This window comes from Dicentrarchus labrax, unplaced genomic scaffold (genome assembly GCF_905237075.1).
Source record: "Dicentrarchus labrax unplaced genomic scaffold, dlabrax2021, whole genome shotgun sequence".
NCBI classification, from domain to species: Eukaryota; Metazoa; Chordata; class Actinopteri; family Moronidae; genus Dicentrarchus; species Dicentrarchus labrax.
The window spans coordinates 12,012,003-12,032,268 of NW_026136712.1; the positions used below are offsets into that span (position 1 = coordinate 12,012,003).

At 39.0% G+C, this 20,266-nt stretch overlaps 2 protein-coding genes and 1 long non-coding RNA gene across 6 annotated transcripts in view; 2 read left to right on the forward strand and 1 right to left on the reverse strand.

Annotated features, from left to right (window-relative positions):
- On the forward strand, nt 1–12,199 carry LOC127373811 (alpha-tectorin). Its single transcript, XM_051418636.1, has 25 exons — nt 1–53; nt 565–630; nt 751–774; nt 1,578–1,693; nt 1,934–2,212; nt 2,313–2,408; nt 2,557–2,722; nt 2,972–3,372; nt 3,474–4,050; nt 4,140–4,723; nt 4,933–5,485; nt 5,575–6,173; nt 6,487–6,644; nt 7,028–7,428; nt 7,542–7,738; nt 7,861–8,256; nt 8,337–8,620; nt 8,825–9,102; nt 9,225–9,344; nt 9,853–10,037; nt 10,132–10,292; nt 10,823–11,074; nt 11,212–11,371; nt 11,466–11,568; nt 11,675–12,199. The coding sequence occupies exons 2-25, from the start codon at nt 588–590 to the stop codon at nt 11,764–11,766; spliced, it is 6,225 nt and encodes a 2,074-aa protein (XP_051274596.1). The 5' UTR covers nt 1–53; nt 565–587; the 3' UTR covers nt 11,767–12,199.
- The window catches only part of LOC127373817 (uncharacterized), a 20,720-nt gene continuing 6,357 nt past the window's right edge, over nt 5,904–20,266 (reverse strand). Inside the window, exon 2 of the long non-coding RNA XR_007886942.1 lies at nt 5,904–5,998. This is a non-coding gene — a long non-coding RNA (uncharacterized LOC127373817). The remainder of the gene's footprint in view (nt 5,999–20,266) is intronic.
- Nucleotides 15,514–20,266, forward strand: part of LOC127373809 (alpha-tectorin) — an 18,217-nt gene continuing 13,464 nt past the window's right edge. Inside the window, exons 1-11 of one of the 4 annotated variants that reach the window (XM_051418628.1) lie at nt 15,514–15,562; nt 15,914–15,982; nt 16,125–16,154; nt 16,662–16,688; nt 16,907–16,945; nt 17,145–17,183; nt 18,294–18,409; nt 18,653–18,931; nt 19,027–19,122; nt 19,265–19,430; nt 19,968–20,083. In XM_051418628.1, coding sequence (XP_051274588.1) covers nt 15,937–15,982; nt 16,125–16,154; nt 16,662–16,688; nt 16,907–16,945; nt 17,145–17,183; nt 18,294–18,409; nt 18,653–18,931; nt 19,027–19,122; nt 19,265–19,430; nt 19,968–20,083 — 954 coding nt within the window. In that variant the 5' untranslated portion in view covers nt 15,514–15,562; nt 15,914–15,936. The remainder of the gene's footprint in view (nt 15,563–15,913; nt 15,983–16,124; nt 16,155–16,661; nt 16,689–16,906; nt 16,946–17,144; nt 17,184–18,293; nt 18,410–18,652; nt 18,932–19,026; nt 19,123–19,264; nt 19,431–19,967; nt 20,084–20,266) is intronic. The other 3 variants (XM_051418630.1, XM_051418631.1, XM_051418632.1) reach the window with 3 other exon arrangements.

A 20,266-nucleotide genomic window follows, 5' to 3' on the forward strand; every position in this document is an offset into this window, starting at 1 on the left:
GGCAGTCTCACATAGAGGAGAGCCATATGAACAAAATAAGCACACATGAACAGGTAATCAATTTATTTTGTAAAAGTGAGTCTAATGTTTTACAATTATTGCACAATGATAACATTTACTAAGAAGGTGGTGCTTATTTACAGCTGGATTACAATAATAACTAAACTGAGGGTTTACATTTTATTGGAGGAAATACTCACATATTATCGGCACAATGCACTAACAGCTAAAATAAATTACCTTTAATAATACCTTTTATTACCTTTGCAATAAACTTCCTGTGATAATGTCAAATGTTTATTTTTATTACCATTATTATCTCAGGCACTCAGGTGATGTTCACAGTAATGTATGGTCAGTCAGCAGGATAGATGTATACTGTATACTGTAATAAGATATTGATTTAATATCAGTCTTCAAGAAAAGGTGATTTGTTCTTGGTGCAGATCTGAATTCGGGTACAGTGCCAGGATGTTTTATTTACCATTGCAACATATAGGTTTTTTCTTTTTTCTTTTTTTTTTTTTAATGTGTTTTTGTTTTCTTGTTATACTTGGTCAGCAGGTTTGAATTTTGCACTTTTGAGAATGGCAAATCCATTAATGTTGCTTGTGCTGCTTTTGATGATCAGTAAGTATTTGATAAATCCAAATTTAATTTATTTATTTGGAAAAAAATCAGTAATTTACTTTTGTTTATTGATGATATTGATATTGTTGTCCAATTACATTTCTGTGTTTGTGTTCATAGGTACAGTGACTCCTCAGATTTCAGGTAAACTGACCAAGATAAACTTTTTTTTTGTTTTCATGTTTTCATATATATAATACACACGCTAACGTCCTGTACATGAATTATGAATTATGTTACAATAGCACATTTTTTACATGTTATGCCAGTGTTTACTGCCACCTAAATAAAAAGTTACGTTCATATAGCACAGCAAAAGCTAAAGGTGTGGAGGTTTGGGAGATATCACACTGACACCAGAGGCAAGGCTTTGTTTCACTGCCTCCTTCAAGTTGCACCTGTGATTTGACCTGAAGTGTACTCTGCTGCACCTGTACCTACACTTGTACTGCCATATCATTTTGTGCACTCAATCAAAACAAGATCTTGAGGTGGTGTTAAATTGCTCTTTAACAAAAAGCTTTTTCATGGCAGACATTTTGATTTGAAATACATTTTGTAAACTATGGCTCAGTTCCATCAAGTGTCCCAGTAACACATGACCGTGAGATAGCATGTACATTATCATGACCCTGGACCTGGCTCAGCTAAATGGAATTTAGTCATTTCTAAGGTTTTCAATTACATCTCTGCTTTTCCTTCAATGGCATGCCAAAATGTCTGTGATTGGTTATATTCCATGTGATTATTAGTCCACAAAAATAACAGACAATAAAATAATGTTTTGTGTCGGATCAAACATGGATGTAATGGTTAGGTGTGGTGATTACAAATGTTAAATGTTAAAAACACTATATGGCATGTGCCAATAAGGCCAATGGACAGCAATTTGACTTTGTTGTAAATGTGACATGAATCTTGAATCTTGAATCTATTGTTCTCTATAGGACCCCTCTACCCAATTGTTGGAACAACAAGCGCTCGGTCAGACGATGGAAGTTCTCCTCAAATTATGCTGCAACGACCTTTTGTTTACTTCGGACAGTCCTATAATCAGATTTATGTATGTGAAAATAATCTTAGCAAACTGAAACTTCTGGTTTGTTTAGTGGAGGCATACAAATTTCTGTTTTGAATATTACAAAAGCATTAGAATTAGTTGGAGTCAATATATTGATATAGCCAAAATATGGTAATAAAATACTGTAGCAATATGTTGATATTTGATCATACATCATTTTCAAGGACTGTAGTCGATGCCTACTAACTCTTCTTTAGTAAGAACTGGTTTATTTGTTTCCAGGTGAACCACAATGGACACCTGACCTTCAGTGCACCATGGTATAGTTACGTACCTCAAAGGTTTCCAATGTATGGATCCAGAGACATCATTGCCCCATTCTGGACAGATTTAGACAACAGAGGAAATGGTCAGATCTACTACAACCAATACACCAATGGCAGTGTTCTCCAACAAGCTACTCAAGACATTAATGAGTACTTCCCAGAGTTGAACTTCAATGCTGCCTGGGTGTTTGTTGCAACATGGTATGAGGTGGCCTATTACCCAATGACTGGAACAGTAAGTAATCTTGTTCTAAATGGGAAAATGCATATGATGTGCATGTGTGTATTTTTTATGACCATATTTACTATAAAAAACACAAATCATCTCTTTTCAGCAAACAACCATTCAAGCAGTCTTGATCTCTGGTGGCCAGTACTCATTTGTACTAATGAACTATGGGATAATAGCTTCAACAACTCGCAGTATACAGGTTAGAGACATTAAAATTATATGCAGATTCACTGCATGACATGTTAAGTTGCCATGCTTCACCTAAATCTGAATGCAATAATGGAAATGTACAAATACAAAAATGCGTAAAATTCATTTTATCTCTATGTATCTACATGTATTTCCAGGCAGGATATGACACGGTCAACTCTGCTCACCATTTCACAATCCCTGCATCAGTCTCAAGCAATGCAACAGGCAGTAACTCAAATTTCAGCCTGAGCAGCAATGTCAATGTACCTGGACGCTGGGCTTTCCGGACAGACCATGGATCAAGAGGCTGCACTTTTAATGGTAAGGCCAGAACTAGAGGGTGATCACTAAAGGTACTTATTTATAGTATATGTGCATACGTGACCACCAATCCATGAAGAAACTGGCAAAAATGTCATTAAATCTCTGTTTGTTATTAAACCGTTAATTAATGTTTTACATTTACATGTTGATTTTGTCTTTTGTCTTTTTGCTATAAAAGTAGAAATACAATGCCAAAACCTTGTTTGCATGTGTTTCAAGGGACTTTTATTTTCATTTTCTCCAAAGGTGAACAAGTTCAGCTTGGTGACTCATTCTGGAGGGACAGTAGCTGTGCACAGAAGTGCACCTGCACCTCAGCAGGCCTGCAATGTCACAACCAACCCTGCTCCTTTTCCCAAATCTGCCGGAGAGGGACCTTTCAGTTCTCCTGCCAGACAGTGCAGAGACGCACCTGCACCATAAGTGGTGATCCACATTACTATACCTTCGATGGCACAGTGTTTCACTTTCAGGGCACCTGCACTTACGTTCTCTCAGAGCAATGTGGTCGAGAACTGCCATACTATAGAGTAGAGGGCAAAAACGAGCACCGAGGCAGCACTCAAGTTTCCTGGACACGACTGGTCAAAGTGTTTGTCTACAATGAAACCATCGAGCTTGTCAAGGGACGTCGTGGTGAGGCTAAGGTTAGCAATGAGAATTAAGCCTCCATTTATGGTAATTCTTAATTTAGTATGTAGCTTAAATATTTTTACAACTATGTCTTTGCTTCCTGGTGTGCTTACAGATTAATGGAAACTTTGTAGCCACTCCCATCTCCCTAAGCAATGGAACAGTCCAGATTTATGAGTCAGGTTTTTCTGTAATTGTCAGTACTGACTTTGGCTTGGAGGTGTCCTATGATGCCTACCATTATGTCAGGATCAGTGTGCCCTACACTTACCAGAATGCAACGTGTGGCCTGTGTGGAAACTTCAACAATCACCCTGGGGATGACTTCCGAACCCGCCAGGGTGAGGTCGTGAGCTCTGATGTGGTGTTTGCCAATAGTTGGCAAGCATCAGGGGACGATGAGCCTGGTTGTGAAGTGCATTGTGGAGGTCTCGACTGCGCTGCCTGCAGTGTGGACCAGACAGCTTTATACAGCAGTACTGAACATTGTGGTATCCTCCAGAACAATTCTGGACCTTTTGCTGCTTGCCATCAACGACTTCCCCCACAGGACTTTGTGGAGAGCTGTGTGTATGATCTGTGTGTAGGAGGAGGATACCAGCCCATTCTGTGCCAAGCCCTAAATGCATATGCCAGTCAGTGTCAACAGAATGGTATACAGCTGCCAAGCTGGAGGAGACAAGGCTTCTGTGGTATGTCTGTTAATCAAACAACCTAATGTTAGAATATGTTTCTGTAAAATGTCCATGATATCAAGATCAACGTTGTTTCTTTTATCTAGAAATCCCCTGCCCATCCAACAGCCACTTTGAGTCCCAAGGCACAGGATGTCCAGCTACCTGTGTCAATCCCAATTCTACCTTGAACTGCCCTCTCCCTGCCCAGGAGAGCTGCATCTGCAATTCAGGCTACATCCTTAGTGCTGGGGTCTGCGTCCCCCATGCTGATTGTGGCTGTAGCTTTGAGGGTCGCTACTACCGCTCTGGAGATACCGTAATACTAGATGAGGACTGTGGGAGACGTTGTAGCTGCAGTTTTGGCTCCATGACATGTCGCTCCCATGGTTGTGGCCCACTAGAGTCTTGCAGGGTGGCGGAAGGAGAAAGAGGATGCAGACCTAACAGCTATGCAACATGTTGGATAAGGGGCCCAGGGTCATATCATACATTTGATGGACTGACATACCGGTATCCAGGGGCATGTCGCTTGACTCTTGCCAAAGTAATGGGATTGTCTAGTCACCCACACTTTATGGTGACAGCAGAAAAAGTGCCCAGAGGCCAGCAGGGCTTTGCCAGGGTGCTAAGGTTTGAGGCAGAGGGAACACAAGTCTCCATGGAAATGACGGGTAGCGGCATAGTTCAGGTAAGTCACAGTAAGTGATATTTTAATAACTGATGTGACAAAAATAATGTTAACACCAGATTAAAATGTTAATAAAAATAGTTTTTAACTATTTCTGTTTTAGAATCTTGTTTAGAACAACACATAACAGAAAATCTTTCCTCCACAAAAAGGCTCTGAAAAGTAGTCATTGAGGAAATTTGACACTAGCTGTATAAATATCCCTTTAGGTTGACGGTCAGCGGATCCGACTACCATTCAGCTCAGCATCCAGTCGACTCCAAATCTACCACAGCAGCATTCGCAGTATCATGCTTCGCACCTCCTTTGGTGTAACTGTGCAGACAGTATGGCCTCACTTTGTGCGTGTCACTGCACCTGGTATCTACAATGGATCACTAGGTGGACTCTGTGGTAATTACAATGGTCACCCACATGACGACTTCCGCACACCCAACGGCATCCTGGTCAACAGCTCTCAGTCCTTTGGGGACAGTTGGCGAGATGGTTCCCTCGCTGCACACTGTGTGGACAGTGAAAATGACCACTCTAACACAAATAACAACTCTAGTGAGGACTGTGGTATTCTTAACTCACCACATGGACCATTTGCTCAGTGTTGGTCCATGGTCAACCCACAGCAGCATGTGAATTCATGTGTGGAAATCATTAGGGCCTCTAGAGATCCAGCATCAGCACTGTGTGAGGTCCTACGAGATTATGCACTAATGTGTCAACAGAGGGGTGTTGCACTAACACACTGGAGGAATGCAACTGACTGTGGTAAGCACTTTGCCCTCTTTTGATGTAGGGGGCTTTAATATTCATATATTTAATAACTTTTATGAATACATTTCTTTGTGTTTATTTAGAGCAAAACTGCCCTCTTAACAGCCATTATGAACTCTGTGGAAGCTCTTGTCCTGCCGCCTGCCCCAGCCTTGCCTTCCCCTTCTCCTGTGACACTGCATGTCAGGATGGCTGCCAGTGTGATGATGGTTTTGTCCTCAATGGCAACCAGTGTGTACGACCCACAGCTTGTGGATGCTATCACCAAGGCCGGTATCGTTCAGGTGGTGAACAGTTCTGGGATGGCGAGGAATGTCAGAGTTTGTGTACGTGTGATGGCACTACGGGGGTAGTTCACTGTATCCCCAACTCCTGTGGACCCCAGGAGTCCTGCCGTGTGGTAGAAGGAGAGTTTGGTTGCCATCCCAACCCTCACGGCACCTGCTCTGCCTCTGGTGACCCCCACTACCTCACCTTTGATGGCAAGGCGTATGACTTCCAGGGTACCTGCCGCTATGTTCTGGCGACACTTTGTAATGCTACTGATGGTCTCCACCAATTTTCAGTGGAAGCTAAGAATGAGCCATGGAATGGATTGCCAGTTTCAATCACAGCTGAAGTTTTTGTGAATGTGTGGGGCTATCGAGTGCGTATGTCAGGAGACAGTAGGGGTATGGTAGAGGTGAGTGGAACCATAAGTGATATTCTTCATCTTAAGAAAATATATAATTTAGTAAAGCTCCAAATAGTGGGTTTGTTCACCAAGAGACTCAGAACACTAACAAGTTTGTATTTCAAGAATGAAATGTCCCACTCTGTACATATCTGGGTTACAACTCCTTCTTGAAAACGTGTGATGTTATCAGCCAACACATTGTGATTAGATTTTTTAAGCTCTTACATGTCAATACTGTTATCAAAAGAAAAAATATTGAATTGGTCAGGTTATAATGCTAATAAAATGCCTTCTTCCAATTTGTTTCCCATTTGAATAGGTAAATGGAATAACAAAAAATCTACCAGTTCTCTTGAATGGAAGTCGTGTATCTATCTATGCAAGTGGACCTCGCACATTTGTCAGTGCTGATTTTGGCCTGACTGTCACATATGATGGATGGAGTACAGTGTCTATCTCTGTTCCTTCAAATTACAGGTAAACATGAACTTAAAACCCACCAACCCCTTTGTAGTTTGACTTTTTGATTTGTTTCATGGCCCCTATTTATTTAATTTAATGTTTTTTTTAATTGGATTCAAGTTCTCTTATCTGTCATCTACTTTTTGTCTTTTATCATTTTATTTACATTTTGATCATTTTTATTTCTCATGTTCATGTGTCATATGAATAAAAAATGTTTTACTGTTTATATTTTCATATATGATGTCTTATTATCAGCTTGTCAGTCATCCGTAAATCACTTTGAGTTGCATTAACTTGAATGAAATGTGCAATGCAAATAAAGCCTGATTGAGTCACTGGTTGAACTTGTTATCTGATGACATTGACATTTTTTCTCTGATTATTATTACCAATAGTGGACAAACATGTGGACTTTGTGGAAACTTCAATGGAAATTCAACTGATGAGTTTCACACCCCATCTGGAATGATGGTCACCACTTCACATGAGTTTGGGACAGCTTGGAAGGTGGCAGGAAACTACACCTGCGGTGATGGGTGTGGCTCCTCCTGCCCACGATGTACCAATGAGCTCCCTGCTAGAGCTCAGTGTGAGGTGATTCAGGCAGCCGACGGCCCCTTAAGCTTCTGCCATGAGCAGGTGGACCCAGCACCGTATTTCAGTGACTGTGTGTTTGATGTTTGTGTGTCTGGGAATCGAGGCCAAGATCTTCTGTGCAGGGCCATTCAGACATATGTCAGTGCCTGTCAGTCTGCTAATGTTCGAATTTACCCTTGGAGACAGAACACCACCTGCAGTAAGTCATGTGTTGTTTATTACACAAACAACCTAAGAAACAATCAAAGAGGTGTCTTGAAAAAAACAAAAACAGTATCTCTTACATCAACATTTCTTTGCTAACTTTTCAAGGACTTGAGTGTCAAGCCAACAGCCATTATGAGCTGTGTGGTACTGACTGTGGCCACACCTGTGCCAGCAGCATTGATGCCATCTGTGAGCAGGTTTGCTCTGAGGGATGTTTCTGTGATGAAGGCTTCGTCAGGAGTGGGACGAGATGTGTCCATGTGGAAAGCTGTGGCTGCCAATATGATGGATCCTACTACAATGTATGTATAACATTTCATTATCCCATTCTCTTTTCCTCTGAGCAGCCTTTTTTGTTTTTTTAGTGTACCATAATGCTATATTTTATAAATTTCCATGCCTCTGTTTTTCTCCAATGCTACAGGCTGGTGAGTCCTTCTGGACAGAAGGTTGCTCCCAGCGATGTGAGTGCCATGCTCCCAATGACCTGCGCTGTTCTGCTGCATCTTGCACTCCTGCACAAGAGTGCACCATTAAAAATGGCCAGCTCGGCTGTTTTGATGCAATGTCTACCTGCACTGTGTGGGGGGATCCCCATTACATCACCTTTGATGGGGCATTGGCTCATTTCCAGGGCACATGCTCTTACATCATTAGTGAGAGTGTGAGCCACGGCACCAATGAAACCCAGTTTCAGGTAGCAGCCACTAATAATCACCGTGGCAACAACCGTGTGTCGTTTGTATCAGCAGTGGATGTATACCTCTCAAATCAACCAGAGAGAGTAAACATCAGGATTGGACCCAACAAAAGAATAATGGTAAACACCATTACTTTATTTTATATAACTTAATACATCTGTTTGGGTAAAACATCTTTCTCTAATCTCTCCTCCCTCAGGTAAATGGAAGTGAGGTGTCTCTTCCCACCACCGCAGGAACTTTAGCTCAGGTGATAAGGCAGGGAAGCTACATAGTGGTCGATGCCATCGACTTGATAGTCCAGTTTGACGGTTTGAGTACTTTACTAGTCAGAGTAGGCCAAAACCGTGAAAACAGAGTCACAGGGATGTGTGGAAACTTCAACAATGACCCTGGAGATGACAAAGTCTTGCCCAATGGCACACTGGCACAAAATGACAATAACTTTGGAGACAGCTGGAAGGCACCTACAAGCAAACCAGGGTGAGCTGTTATAAAAATACAATTTTTAGGGAATTTCACACACAAAGTGGCATCAGTACATCATTATTGTCCGTTAAAAACCTTTCACTATAAAGAAGAAGTCTTATTCAGCTTGACCAGCAAATTTTGCATGCCATGGCTTCTTTCAGATTTTAGGCAACAGAGCAATACATCCGCAATTGTTCATGCTTATGTCTTTTCCAGATGTGGATCCACCGATGAAAGGAGTGGTGATGGACTCAATGACTGTCCCTTTATGGAAGAATACTCTGAGCTCTGTAGTGTCATCACCAACACTAGCGGCCCATTCAGTGCCTGTCAGCTTCACTCTGACCCCCAGCCATTTTTCACTTCCTGTGTCTACGATCTCTGCCTCTACACTCCAGCCAATGGCATGCTGTGCTCTGCTGTCTCAGCCTATGAGAGAACCTGCTCTGTGCTGGGGTTGAACATCCCACAGTGGCGCTCGGCTTTGCAATGTGGTATGTTTGTACTAATGGAGAGCTAAAATAGTGCATGAGAAAATGAATCCTTAGCTTCATGGAGCTGGCTTTTTGTCCTGCTTGTGGAAAATGTATTTTCTGTTTTCACCTTATTTCCATAGCTGAGTCAGACCCCTGTGAACAGCTGGACTGCACAGAGTATGAGTGGTGTGGTGAAAAAGACGGTGTTTACGGCTGCTTCTGTGATGAGCACCACCATCGGCCCAACAATGAGAGTTATGGTGAGGACAGCTCCTCTTAAAACACTGCTTTATTTTTCAAGATCACTGAAATGACAGTGATTATGTGTAAGATGAGTAGTAGACTAGTATTGTTAGAGAAAAATGTACACCATCACAAGAGCGTGGAACAACATTCAAGTTTTGGTTGTAGAAAAACAACTATACATTTATTATTTATGGCTTCATGGAGCTTTGGTATTCCTATTCCATTTTACAGCATTATCCTCCTTCTTTTCAACCTGCATAATATATTAATGAACCACTTAGGAGCTACACAACAAGTTGTAAACACAACACTGTTAAATTGAAACAAAACAATGAGCTGAAAGATACAAAAATGCTCCACAACCCTACATAGAAATGCATATAAATCCACAGTCCACAGGCAACCATGAAAATTGGTTAAGGTCTCTTTTTAACCTAAAAATGTCACATACTACAAATTATTCTTTTTGCGTTTAACAAGCTTAACATATTATGTTGTCACACATTCATTTCTCTTTCATAGACTCGGCCATCACTTGTGCCAGTAGTTCAGGCACCATGTCAGTATCGCGCTGCCAGCTGTTTGAGGCTGGCTTCCACTCTAGTGCCCTGCATCTCCGTGAAGACTCCTGCAATGGGACTCTCCAGGACGGACGACTGATCTTCCACTTTAACAATGACGACCACTTGTGTGGGACTGCTCTCAGGGTACAGTCCATAGACAATCAACACACACTCTGTTCTCTATAAGACATCTTCAAACTATAATAAACTTATAATATTTTGTCATTTCCATTTCAAGAGCAACGGAACTCATTTCATCTATGAGAACACCATCCAGGGTGACGTGGACCCCCATGAAGGGCTAATCAGCCGCCAGAGGAACATTCATCTGCGTTTCTGCTGTGAATACCCTCTGGCCCAGGCCCTGTCCATGTCTGTGGGCATCAACCCTGTAGAGAGGTGACAACACAATTTCTGATTGGTTTCCTGACTTAGCTTTCAAGGTTGCTCAAAGTAATAACGATAAAATGTCATTTTCATAGTGAACATCTGTCCATAATGACACAGCGTATGTCTTGCTACTAGGGTTTCAATATATACGTAGTCTAATAACAGTATAATAAAGAGTGCTACAGCTGCACCTCAGACCTTTTTGGAATACTTTTTGTTGTTGCTATGAAGACAGTGGTAATGACAATGACAAAGACTGAAATCAGGCTGTATAATTGTCCACCACCTGCATTCTGCACCATCACTGATAAACCTAGCATTTAAACAAACAATACAACAGGAAATTTAGGGGAATCTGTCCCAGTTCTGTAGGTGAAATGTGAATGCGTACAATATTTCCATCAAGACTTTGTCCAGCACATTTTCTGTAAATTTTATTCACTACACAACTGTTAATTATTAATTAATGAGTAACTCTTGAGCTGCCAGATAAATGTTCCTTGTCACGTGTAGTGACATAATTTGCTGTTTTTTCCTAGCGTTGTGAGGAAGAAGCTTCCATCTGGCCGTGGACAGTACCATATGAGAATGATACCCTACCAGGACGCTGGCTTCCGTTTCCCCCTGACCAGTAACAGCAACATCGAAATGGAAATTGACCAGAGGTTGTATGTGGAGGTGCGAACAGAAGGAGTCGATGAAAGGCAGATTTCCACCATTCTGGACTCTTGTTGGGCCACACCAGTCAACATCGCTGGCTACCCTGTCCGCTGGGATCTCATTAATGCAGAGTAATGCCAAAGTCTCTAGCCCTTGAAGGGCCTTTCTTCACTTGCTCCACCCATCCGTTTCACAATCTAACCCTTCCACTTTACCTAATAGTCTGCCTGATAACATTGAAATGTCTCCCTCTTTCCCTGTCTTCCAGGTGTCCTAATCCAGCAGATGATACAGTAGAGCTGGTTCAGAATGGTATCTCTACTGTGGCCCGATTCTCATTCAGGATGTTCACCTTTACCAACTTTTCATCCATCTACCTGCACTGCCAGGTCCACCTGTGCCTTCTGAAACACAACAACTGCTCCGCTGTAAGTACTACTGTGTTTGTGGGTGTTTGTAGCAGGATTATATAGATTATTAACAGGTGCATCAGCAGAAGCCTGTAATTGTGTTTTCTTGCAGCATTGCTACCCAGGTTACCACATGCGAATTAAGAGGGATGTATCCTACCATGCTGCTACAGACATCTCACTAGGACCACTAGTCCTGAGACAAGATAGCCCAGGTAAAGCTCTCTTATCTTTTTATAACTGCTGTACTCTTGTAGATGACACACACAGAGCTTGATTAATATATATTATGTAACCTGGTTTGCACTTGCTCTCTTGCAGATGGAAGGATGGAAACGAGCAGTGCTACAGGCCAGTTGACCTCTGTAGTGACTCTGCTAGTCAGTTTGCTGGCTGCCAAAATGCTGACCTAGAGAGATTGGAAAGGCACAAAACAGTAAACAGATGAATATACACATATTACTCCGGAACATATTAATCAGTCAGTAGTAGATAAATCAATGGGCATAGATTTTAGAATGGTCAGTAATCTTTCTGTGTTGTGATCAAATAAAAAGTTGAATGAGATACCCTTTTTGTTATGTGAAGGCTGGAAAAATGTGTAGATATTACAGAATAATTGGAAATATATCCTCTACTTTGCTTTTTATTTGTGTTCCTCCCTAAGAGGCTTTGTTTAAAGTCGTAAAATCTCTGAACTCCCTTGCCTTTGTTATGATTTTTACTGATTTTTTTCTACATTATTCTTATATCCTTGTACCTTATTTGTGGTGATTAATAGCATTAGATATCTGTCATATAAGAATAATAATTGTATAATAAAGGTTAAAAGGTGAGGTGATTTCATGCATGGAGTGTGGATCTCATATTTGTACAATTCTGCCCACAGGGTGGAAAAGGATTAAACAGTATAGTAGCATTATGTACTGATACATACTGTACGCGAAGGTACAAGGGAACAGGATGTGAAGTCAGGGAATAAGGGGGACCTATGTGGGAACTTAAAAATAATTTATACTGTAAGTACTTTTTAACAAGTAGGCCTACCTTTTATGTTATGGAGTACAGTATGACCATTACTGAGCAACAATCTGTATTTTGGGAGGAATTTAACAGGAACTTGCAAATATTGTAAATATTTTAAAGTGCCTGGAAGCTATTATGATATGAGCATGACCATCACTGAGAGCTGCACACAGGTAAAAAAAACAAGTGGCAGCAATTTATCTTATATAAATCTGTCTTTAAGTCTTGAGGTATTCATGTACATTAGGCACTGAACATGACTTTATTTGTTGAGGGATGTACTTTTAATTATTGGTGGCATCTACCTGAAGGCTTGCTTTTATTGAGTTTGATGACACAATAATAGTGTAATGTTGTATAAAAGTGAATTACTACATTCATTAAATGTATATTCAATTTAAACTGTGGAATGACCAAAAAAAGCAAAGCCACAGCATCTCAATAGTCATGTTCAATAAAGGCTAATACTACTGCATATGATAGTCATGTTACAAACTTTGTAATCAAAGCAAAGGCCTTGGAACAGAAAGTAAAGTTGTGAGCATCACAAAGGAAATTTCATTTACTTTTATTTTACCCTGGTGGAGGCAGATATCTGAGTACTGGATATCTCAAAATGAAACATGCAGGCAAATAAAACCGAAACTATTAATTATTAATATTAACTATTAATCTTGATACTGTGGAATATTTTAAGCCTTGAACATCTGCATACAATCTGTTTCAATAAAACAGAACTGGAGAAGTTTACAAGCGTAAAACTCACACTGCTTCCTTATCTGTCATTGTCACCGAAGCAGTTCTTTACTCATTGTGATTGACTGATTGAGATTCACATCTCATCTCACTCTCTGTATCAGTTTTCATTGATGCATGGCTACTACAAATTTTCTCACGATTTACCAGCAGGGCAGCAGCGCAACATGTTTGTAACTGGTCCTGGTGCAAATATTTTTCTTGTGCTCCCCAACCTTCCGGGTCGAAAAGCAAACTCATGTACACGTGGGCATCACATATTGACTCCATGCAATTGCTAACCTGCAGCCTTTGATCAGCACCAAGGACAGAAGATGAAGTGTCAAATCTAACAATCTGCCCTGGACTCAAAGCACCACAGCCTGCTGTCTCTGACTATCAAAGAACCAAATTAGCTTTAGCCAACCTACAGTAACAAATCCACACTAAGCAGCTTACACAGTATGTCAATAACCACAGAACAAATAGCAATCAAAAAAAAAAAAACCAACTTACTATTAAATCACATTCATCATCATTGTCATTAGATTACAGTAAGTGTGCATTTTCTAACATCTGAGAGGTGATTTGAATACTTCCATGACAAAGAGACACCTGTACTCACCCGTTAGAAGTTCATCCTACGGGGCTTTCACTCAGCAAAGTCATTAATAACACTGCTCAAGTCCATATCCCATACTCTGCTGTTCTAAATTGAGAGTATATACAATCCAATGAGTCTTATGTCATGCTGCTCGCGGTACTAGTCACTGCTGAGCGCAGTATGTGAAAGTGTGAAAGGGGCCCACCCACAATGCATTGCATCTGCTGAACCACTGATACTTGCACCACTGCAGCAGGGAATTAATTGTCTTGAAGGTGTGTCTGTGACTTACATTTCTAATGAATCAAAACTTAAGTTAGTTACTTCAAACATAGATAATAGACAAAAATGATGGACCTCATACATGTACATATACCAATGTGCTGTACCTTTGCTGTCTCTAGGGGGGTCAATGTGTTTACTTTTTTTGGCCTTTTTATTGCCTTTTATTTTGATAGGGACAGCCAAAGATAGACAGGAAAGGAGGGTAGAGAGAGTTGGGATGACACATAGCAAAGTGCTGCAGGTCAGACTTGAACCCTGGGCCCCTGCAGCAGGGACTCGGTACATGGTTGCCAGCTCTACCAGGTGAGCTAACCAGGCACCCATATACATTTGTCTTTTAAGGTTAAAGGTTAAATTACATGTACTGTAGCACTGAGCACGCTTTTAGTTTTTAGGGGTTGCACGTTTTTTGGAAACATCTACTGTAAACTCAGTAAATGAATATCCAATTCATGTTTACCTGTATACATGAAGTTTTATAACTAGGTTGTAGTTGACACGAGAAGGCAATTAGATTAGTTTCATCTGAATGTCTGAAACTGGTCAAACAACAGATTAATTGAACTGTGCCAGTTCTTGCTGTATAAAGTCTGGTTGCAAACCTGCAGTTTCACACGGATTGAGAATTTTCAGGCAAAGTTTCTGCTATTTCAACAATGCTTTAGAAATAATTTTAGCTGAAGCATTCACACTGCATTTTCCCCAGGAAATGCATTTTCAAGTTATAAATAACGATGCCCATTCAGAATGTATACTTGCATCTTCAGTTATCTGAGTAATATTTATTAGCCTTTAGATTTAAATTTAGACTGTGGATAAAGCCTAAATCTTCTGCATATGATAGTCACATTATAATTATACTATATTGTTTAATTAGAATTGTTGCAATCAGATGAAAGGACTTGGAACAGAAAGTATTCACACCAATAAAGAGGATGTCAGTAATCTCCAAAACTACCTGTCTGAGCACTCTGTTAGCATTTCCAGTGGTCTGCTTCCCCCCATGGTGATGGTATGGTTAAGTTTAGACAACTAAAACCTTGTGGTAAAGGGTAGGAAAAGATCATGATTGTCAGGGAATGATTGTCTTATAAATTCTAATTTAATTAATTAATTAATCTAATTCTTAATAAATTAGATTGACTACCAAATGAAACACTGTTGAACATGAAAACTGTCACGGTTCTGCGGGTTATCCAGACCGATTGGAAACAATGTTCTGTAAAGTTTAAGTTTTTTATTTCATTTTTCAGTGTTGAGAGCACCACAAAAGAAATTCTGCCCAGCCTCATTGTACTGGGTGTTGGCTCAGAGATGAATATCTCAAAACATGCCAGTAAATATCTAGATTCCACTAAAGGTAGGTGAGAAAATATGTTCAGAATGTTTTGTTCACTTGTCATGACGAAGCAATTAGATTTCATACATCTGAATGCCAGTAACTGGTCAAGCAACATACTTATAGAACTGTGCCAGTTCTTGCTGTATAAAGCCTGGTTGCAGACCTGCAGTTTCACATAGATGAGAGGGTTAAGAACAAGAGAAGCCCATATGAACAGGTAATGAATTTATTTTGTAGACTTTTTTTTTTTTTTTTAAAAAGCTGTTTCTTAATGATATATTTCCCCACAAAAATGGTGCAATTGATAGTAACTGAATGATAGTAATAACTTTTTCATTTTTTTGGAGTCAACTATCGGACAGAAAAAAATATTTATTTTTAATAAAGCATTGTCCTGTTTGTTTGCCAGTATGCAGGGTAGTTATATATAACATATTTTGCTATCAATATCAAATACGAAAAATTACAGGATTGTGTATCCTTGCATATACTCTCTGAATCCTTTCAATTTGTTTGTTTGTTTTTTGTTTTCTTGTCTGGAACTTAATTTGTTATAATTGGTCTGTAGGTTTTTATTGTAGGATTTGGAGAATGGCAAGTCAAATCATGTTGGCTGTGCTGCTTTTGGGGATGATAAGTAAGTATTCAATCAAATCAAATTAAATTAAAATCACATTTATTTCTGTTGATGTATTTATGTAAATTCCCTGACTTTTTGTCTACTGATGTTAGCAGTCTCAGATTTTTGTCCAGTTATGTTTATCCATTTGTTTTCATAGGCAGGGTGATGCCACAGACTTTAAGTTCAAGTAAGTTAAAGCTTCGATAACCTCTTAGGCTACATTCACACTGCAAGCTTTAGCTCTGAAATCAGTTTCTTTGTTTGGCTGTTAAAATTATTTTTTAAATGTTCCAGTTCCAGTGTGAACCGGTCACAAACCTGGTGTGACCAGCATGAATTTTAATCTAGAGTGAAATAAAAGTCACATGAATTCTGATATGACTGTTCACACATGACTGTCAGATACAAAAATGCCCTTAATCCAAATTGAAAGTACAGTGAATATAAACGGACAGCAAACAACCTAAAGTGAATTTGTTTCAAACTTAAAAGATCAAGTAAATACCAGTTTAACAGTTTACTCTGCTGCACTTGTTGCTAATGCCAAAAGTGATATCATACTGTACTGATACACCATAAAGTACATTCAGCTAAAACAATATCTTCAGGCTGTGTTTATTAACTGACTTTTTGTGAATATATGTTGACCATCTAAGATTCTTATCTAATTATATTTATGCATTTGTTTTCATAGGTACCGTGACTCCTGAGATGACTTCAGGTAAGTTGAAGCTCAAATAACCTCTTAGTTTTCATTTGTTCATACCCTTAAAAAGCCAAACATACAACCTTTTCAAAATCTGTAGATCAAAGCAGTTATTGCTTCAGGTTTATACTCAGTACGCCTGGATTACATCTAATACCACTCGAGTATGATTGTATATTACCAGGAATGAGTAGCTTTTAACAGAAGATGTTTGTATGCATTTGTTTTCAAAGGTTTCGTGACTCCTGAGGTAACTCCTAACGTGACGTCAGGTAAGTTGAAGCTCAAATAACCTCTAAGTTTTCATTTGTTCATACCCTTAAAAAGCCAAACATACAACCTTTTCAAAATCTGTAGATCAAAGCAGTTATTGCTTCAGGTTTATACTCAGTACGCCTGGATTACCTCTAATACCACTCTAGTATGATTGTATATTACCAGGAATATGTTTGTATGCATTTGTTTTCAAAGGTTTCGTGACTCCTGAGGTAACTCCTAGTGTGACGTCAGGTAAGTTGAAGCTCAAATAACCTCTTAGTTTTCATTTGTTCATACCCTTAAAAAGCCAGATAGGCAATCATGTCAAACTCAGAGGTTCAAAGCAATTTTTATTCAGAATTACACTCATTACAACTGGATTACAGCTAATACTACTTTTGTATGATTGTTTGTTTGCATGAATGAGTAACTTTGAACAGAAGATGTTAGCTGCAGATTATGTCAGATCAAATGTCAGTTATTTTTTGCATTTGGCATGTACTACGCAGATGTGGAAAATGACCAGGTATAGTTACTCCTGTATATTTGACAGCACACAACATGTGAAGTCTTTTACATGAATTATGCCATATTAGTACAGTTTACATGCCAGTGTTTAGTGCCATTTCATTTGACACAGTAAAAACTATGGTTGGGGAGGTACCACACTTTCACACCAGAGGCAAGGGATTGCTGGTTTAATGGGAAACAAAATATGTTCTGTTTGGGTTCAGCTGGTAGATGAAAGATGTACTTCAGACCTGATTCACAGAGTGGAGACAGAAGAACTGTCTCAGCTTATTAGAATTACTTTGAAAATGCCAAATGACTTACCCTACATGAATACATTTTGTTTGATTGTGCTATATAATGAGGGACAGTCAAATATCACTTGCATGAGGCTGTTCTCAGCAGACAGATCACAGGCTTTTTATTTAATTATACTATGTGTTGTATTATGTGTGTGTGTGTGTGTGCAATTACATTAATTTAATATAATTGTGCATTAACATTAACTCACTCACACATACACAACTGGTTCAGTTTTCATATGATTCCATAAGGTATTGGCTATGTATGTTATTATTTTAATGTTTACACCAACCAAAAGTTTCATTTGTGGCTTTTAATATAAAACTTGTGAAATTATTATTTTTTTTCAACAAGGCAGACTTTTATATATTTATCTCTAGTCACTATATTGGATTGAGGAAATATCCCACACACACAACACAAAAGCATATTTTTGTACAAACATGGTTATGAATGGTTAGGTGTGGTGATCTAGACATTTTAAAAACACAGCAACATTTGCCATCTATTTTATGTTTTTTTACTTATCATGTCTTTTGTTTTTCATAGGACCCCTCTACCCAATTGCTGGAAACACAACAACTCGATCACTTGATGGAAGTTCTCCTCAAATTCCCCTGCAACAACCGTTTGTTTACTTCGGACAGTCCTATAACCAGATTTATGTAAGTGAAAATAATTTAAACCAAATACAAAATCTAAATCTTTTGAATGCTTTTATGGAGGAATAAAACATATAGCATAGAAGAGTTGAAATTAGTTGGAGTCAGTACATTGATATATTACAATATGATTATGAAAAACTGTAGCAATGAATATATTGATATCGGAAAATATGCAGTTGTCAATGACTGTAGTTGATGGCTACAAATTCTTCATGAGTAAATAACTGGTTTATTTGTTTCCAGGTGAACCACAATGGACACCTGACCTTCAGTACACCATGGTCTAATTTTGTACCTCAAAGGTTTCCAATGTACGGATCCAGAGACGTCATTGCTCCATTCTGGACAGATTTTGACAACAGAGGAAATGGTCAGGTCTACTACAACCAATACACCAATGGCAGTGTTCTCCAACAAGCTACACAAGACATTAATGAGTACTTCCCAGAGTTGAACTTCAATGCTACCTGGGTCTTTGTTGCAACATGGTATGAGATGGCCTACTACCCAATGACTGGAACAGTAAGTCATCTTGTTCTACATGGGGAAATGATGTGCATGTGTGTATTTTTTATTACTATATTAACTTTAAAAAAACACAAATAATTTTGTTTCAGCAAACAACTGTCCAAGCTGTCTTGATCTCTGGTGGCCAATACTCATTTGTGCTGATGAATTATGGGATAATAGCCCCATCAAGTCACAATGTACAGGTTAGAGAAATTAAGATTATACGCTGCGTTCTACAAAACATGTCTTAAAGCTGCCATACTTACTTAAATCTGAATGCTGTCATGGAAATGTACAAATACATATAACATAAAGGTAATTTTATCTATGTGACATTTATTTCAGGCTGGATATGACACAGTCAACTCTGTACACTATTTCACCATTCCTGGATCATTCTCTTACCATGCAACAGGAAATAACTCAAGTTTTCGCCTAGGCAGCAATGTCAATGTACCAGGTCGCTGGGCATTCCGGATAGACCATGGCCCACCACTTAATGAAGACACTGGCAAGTCTGACAACAAATCTGTCCTTGTTTTTAAACTACTGAAGAATGTTTAATATGTTGCTAATAGCTGACTGTATTGTGCCCTTAACAGTTCATAAAATAGTATTTTCTTGTTGTTCAGTATGTTCAATTAAAATAATCCACAAAACACAAATAACAATGAAGCATATTTTTGGATATTGGATAAAACATGGATATTAAAGCTTAGGTGTGATGATCTATACATGTTAAATGTTGGGGTGCCCAGTAGCTCACCTGGTAGAGCTTGCACCCAATATAGCACGGCAGAGTCCTGACCACAGTGGAGGAGGTTCAAATTGGACCTGTGGCCCTTTGCTCCATGCCTCCTCCTGTCTATCTTCCCCTTTCCTGTCAATCTTTGGCTATACTATCAAATAAAGGAAAAAATCCCCAAAAGAAAATGTTTAAAAATGTTTAAAAACATATGCAATATATGCCAGTTTGATATTTGCCAACAAGATCAAATTTATTGTTATTCTATTTATTTTAATATGTGACATGTTTTGTTCTTTATAGGACCCTTCTACCCAATTGCTGGAAACACAAGCTCTCGATCACTTCATGGAAGTTCTCCTCAAATTCTCCTACAACAACCTTTTGTTTACTTCGGACAGTCCTATAATCACATTTATGTTAGTGAAAATGATTTTAACAAACTACAATATTCATATTTCTTGAAAGCTATACAAAGTTCTGATATGTTTTGTAGAGGAATAAAAAATTCAGTTTCAGATATTATAGAAGAGTTGGAGTTAATTGGAGTTGATATATTGATATATTACAATACTGGAATAAAATACTGTAGCAATGAATAT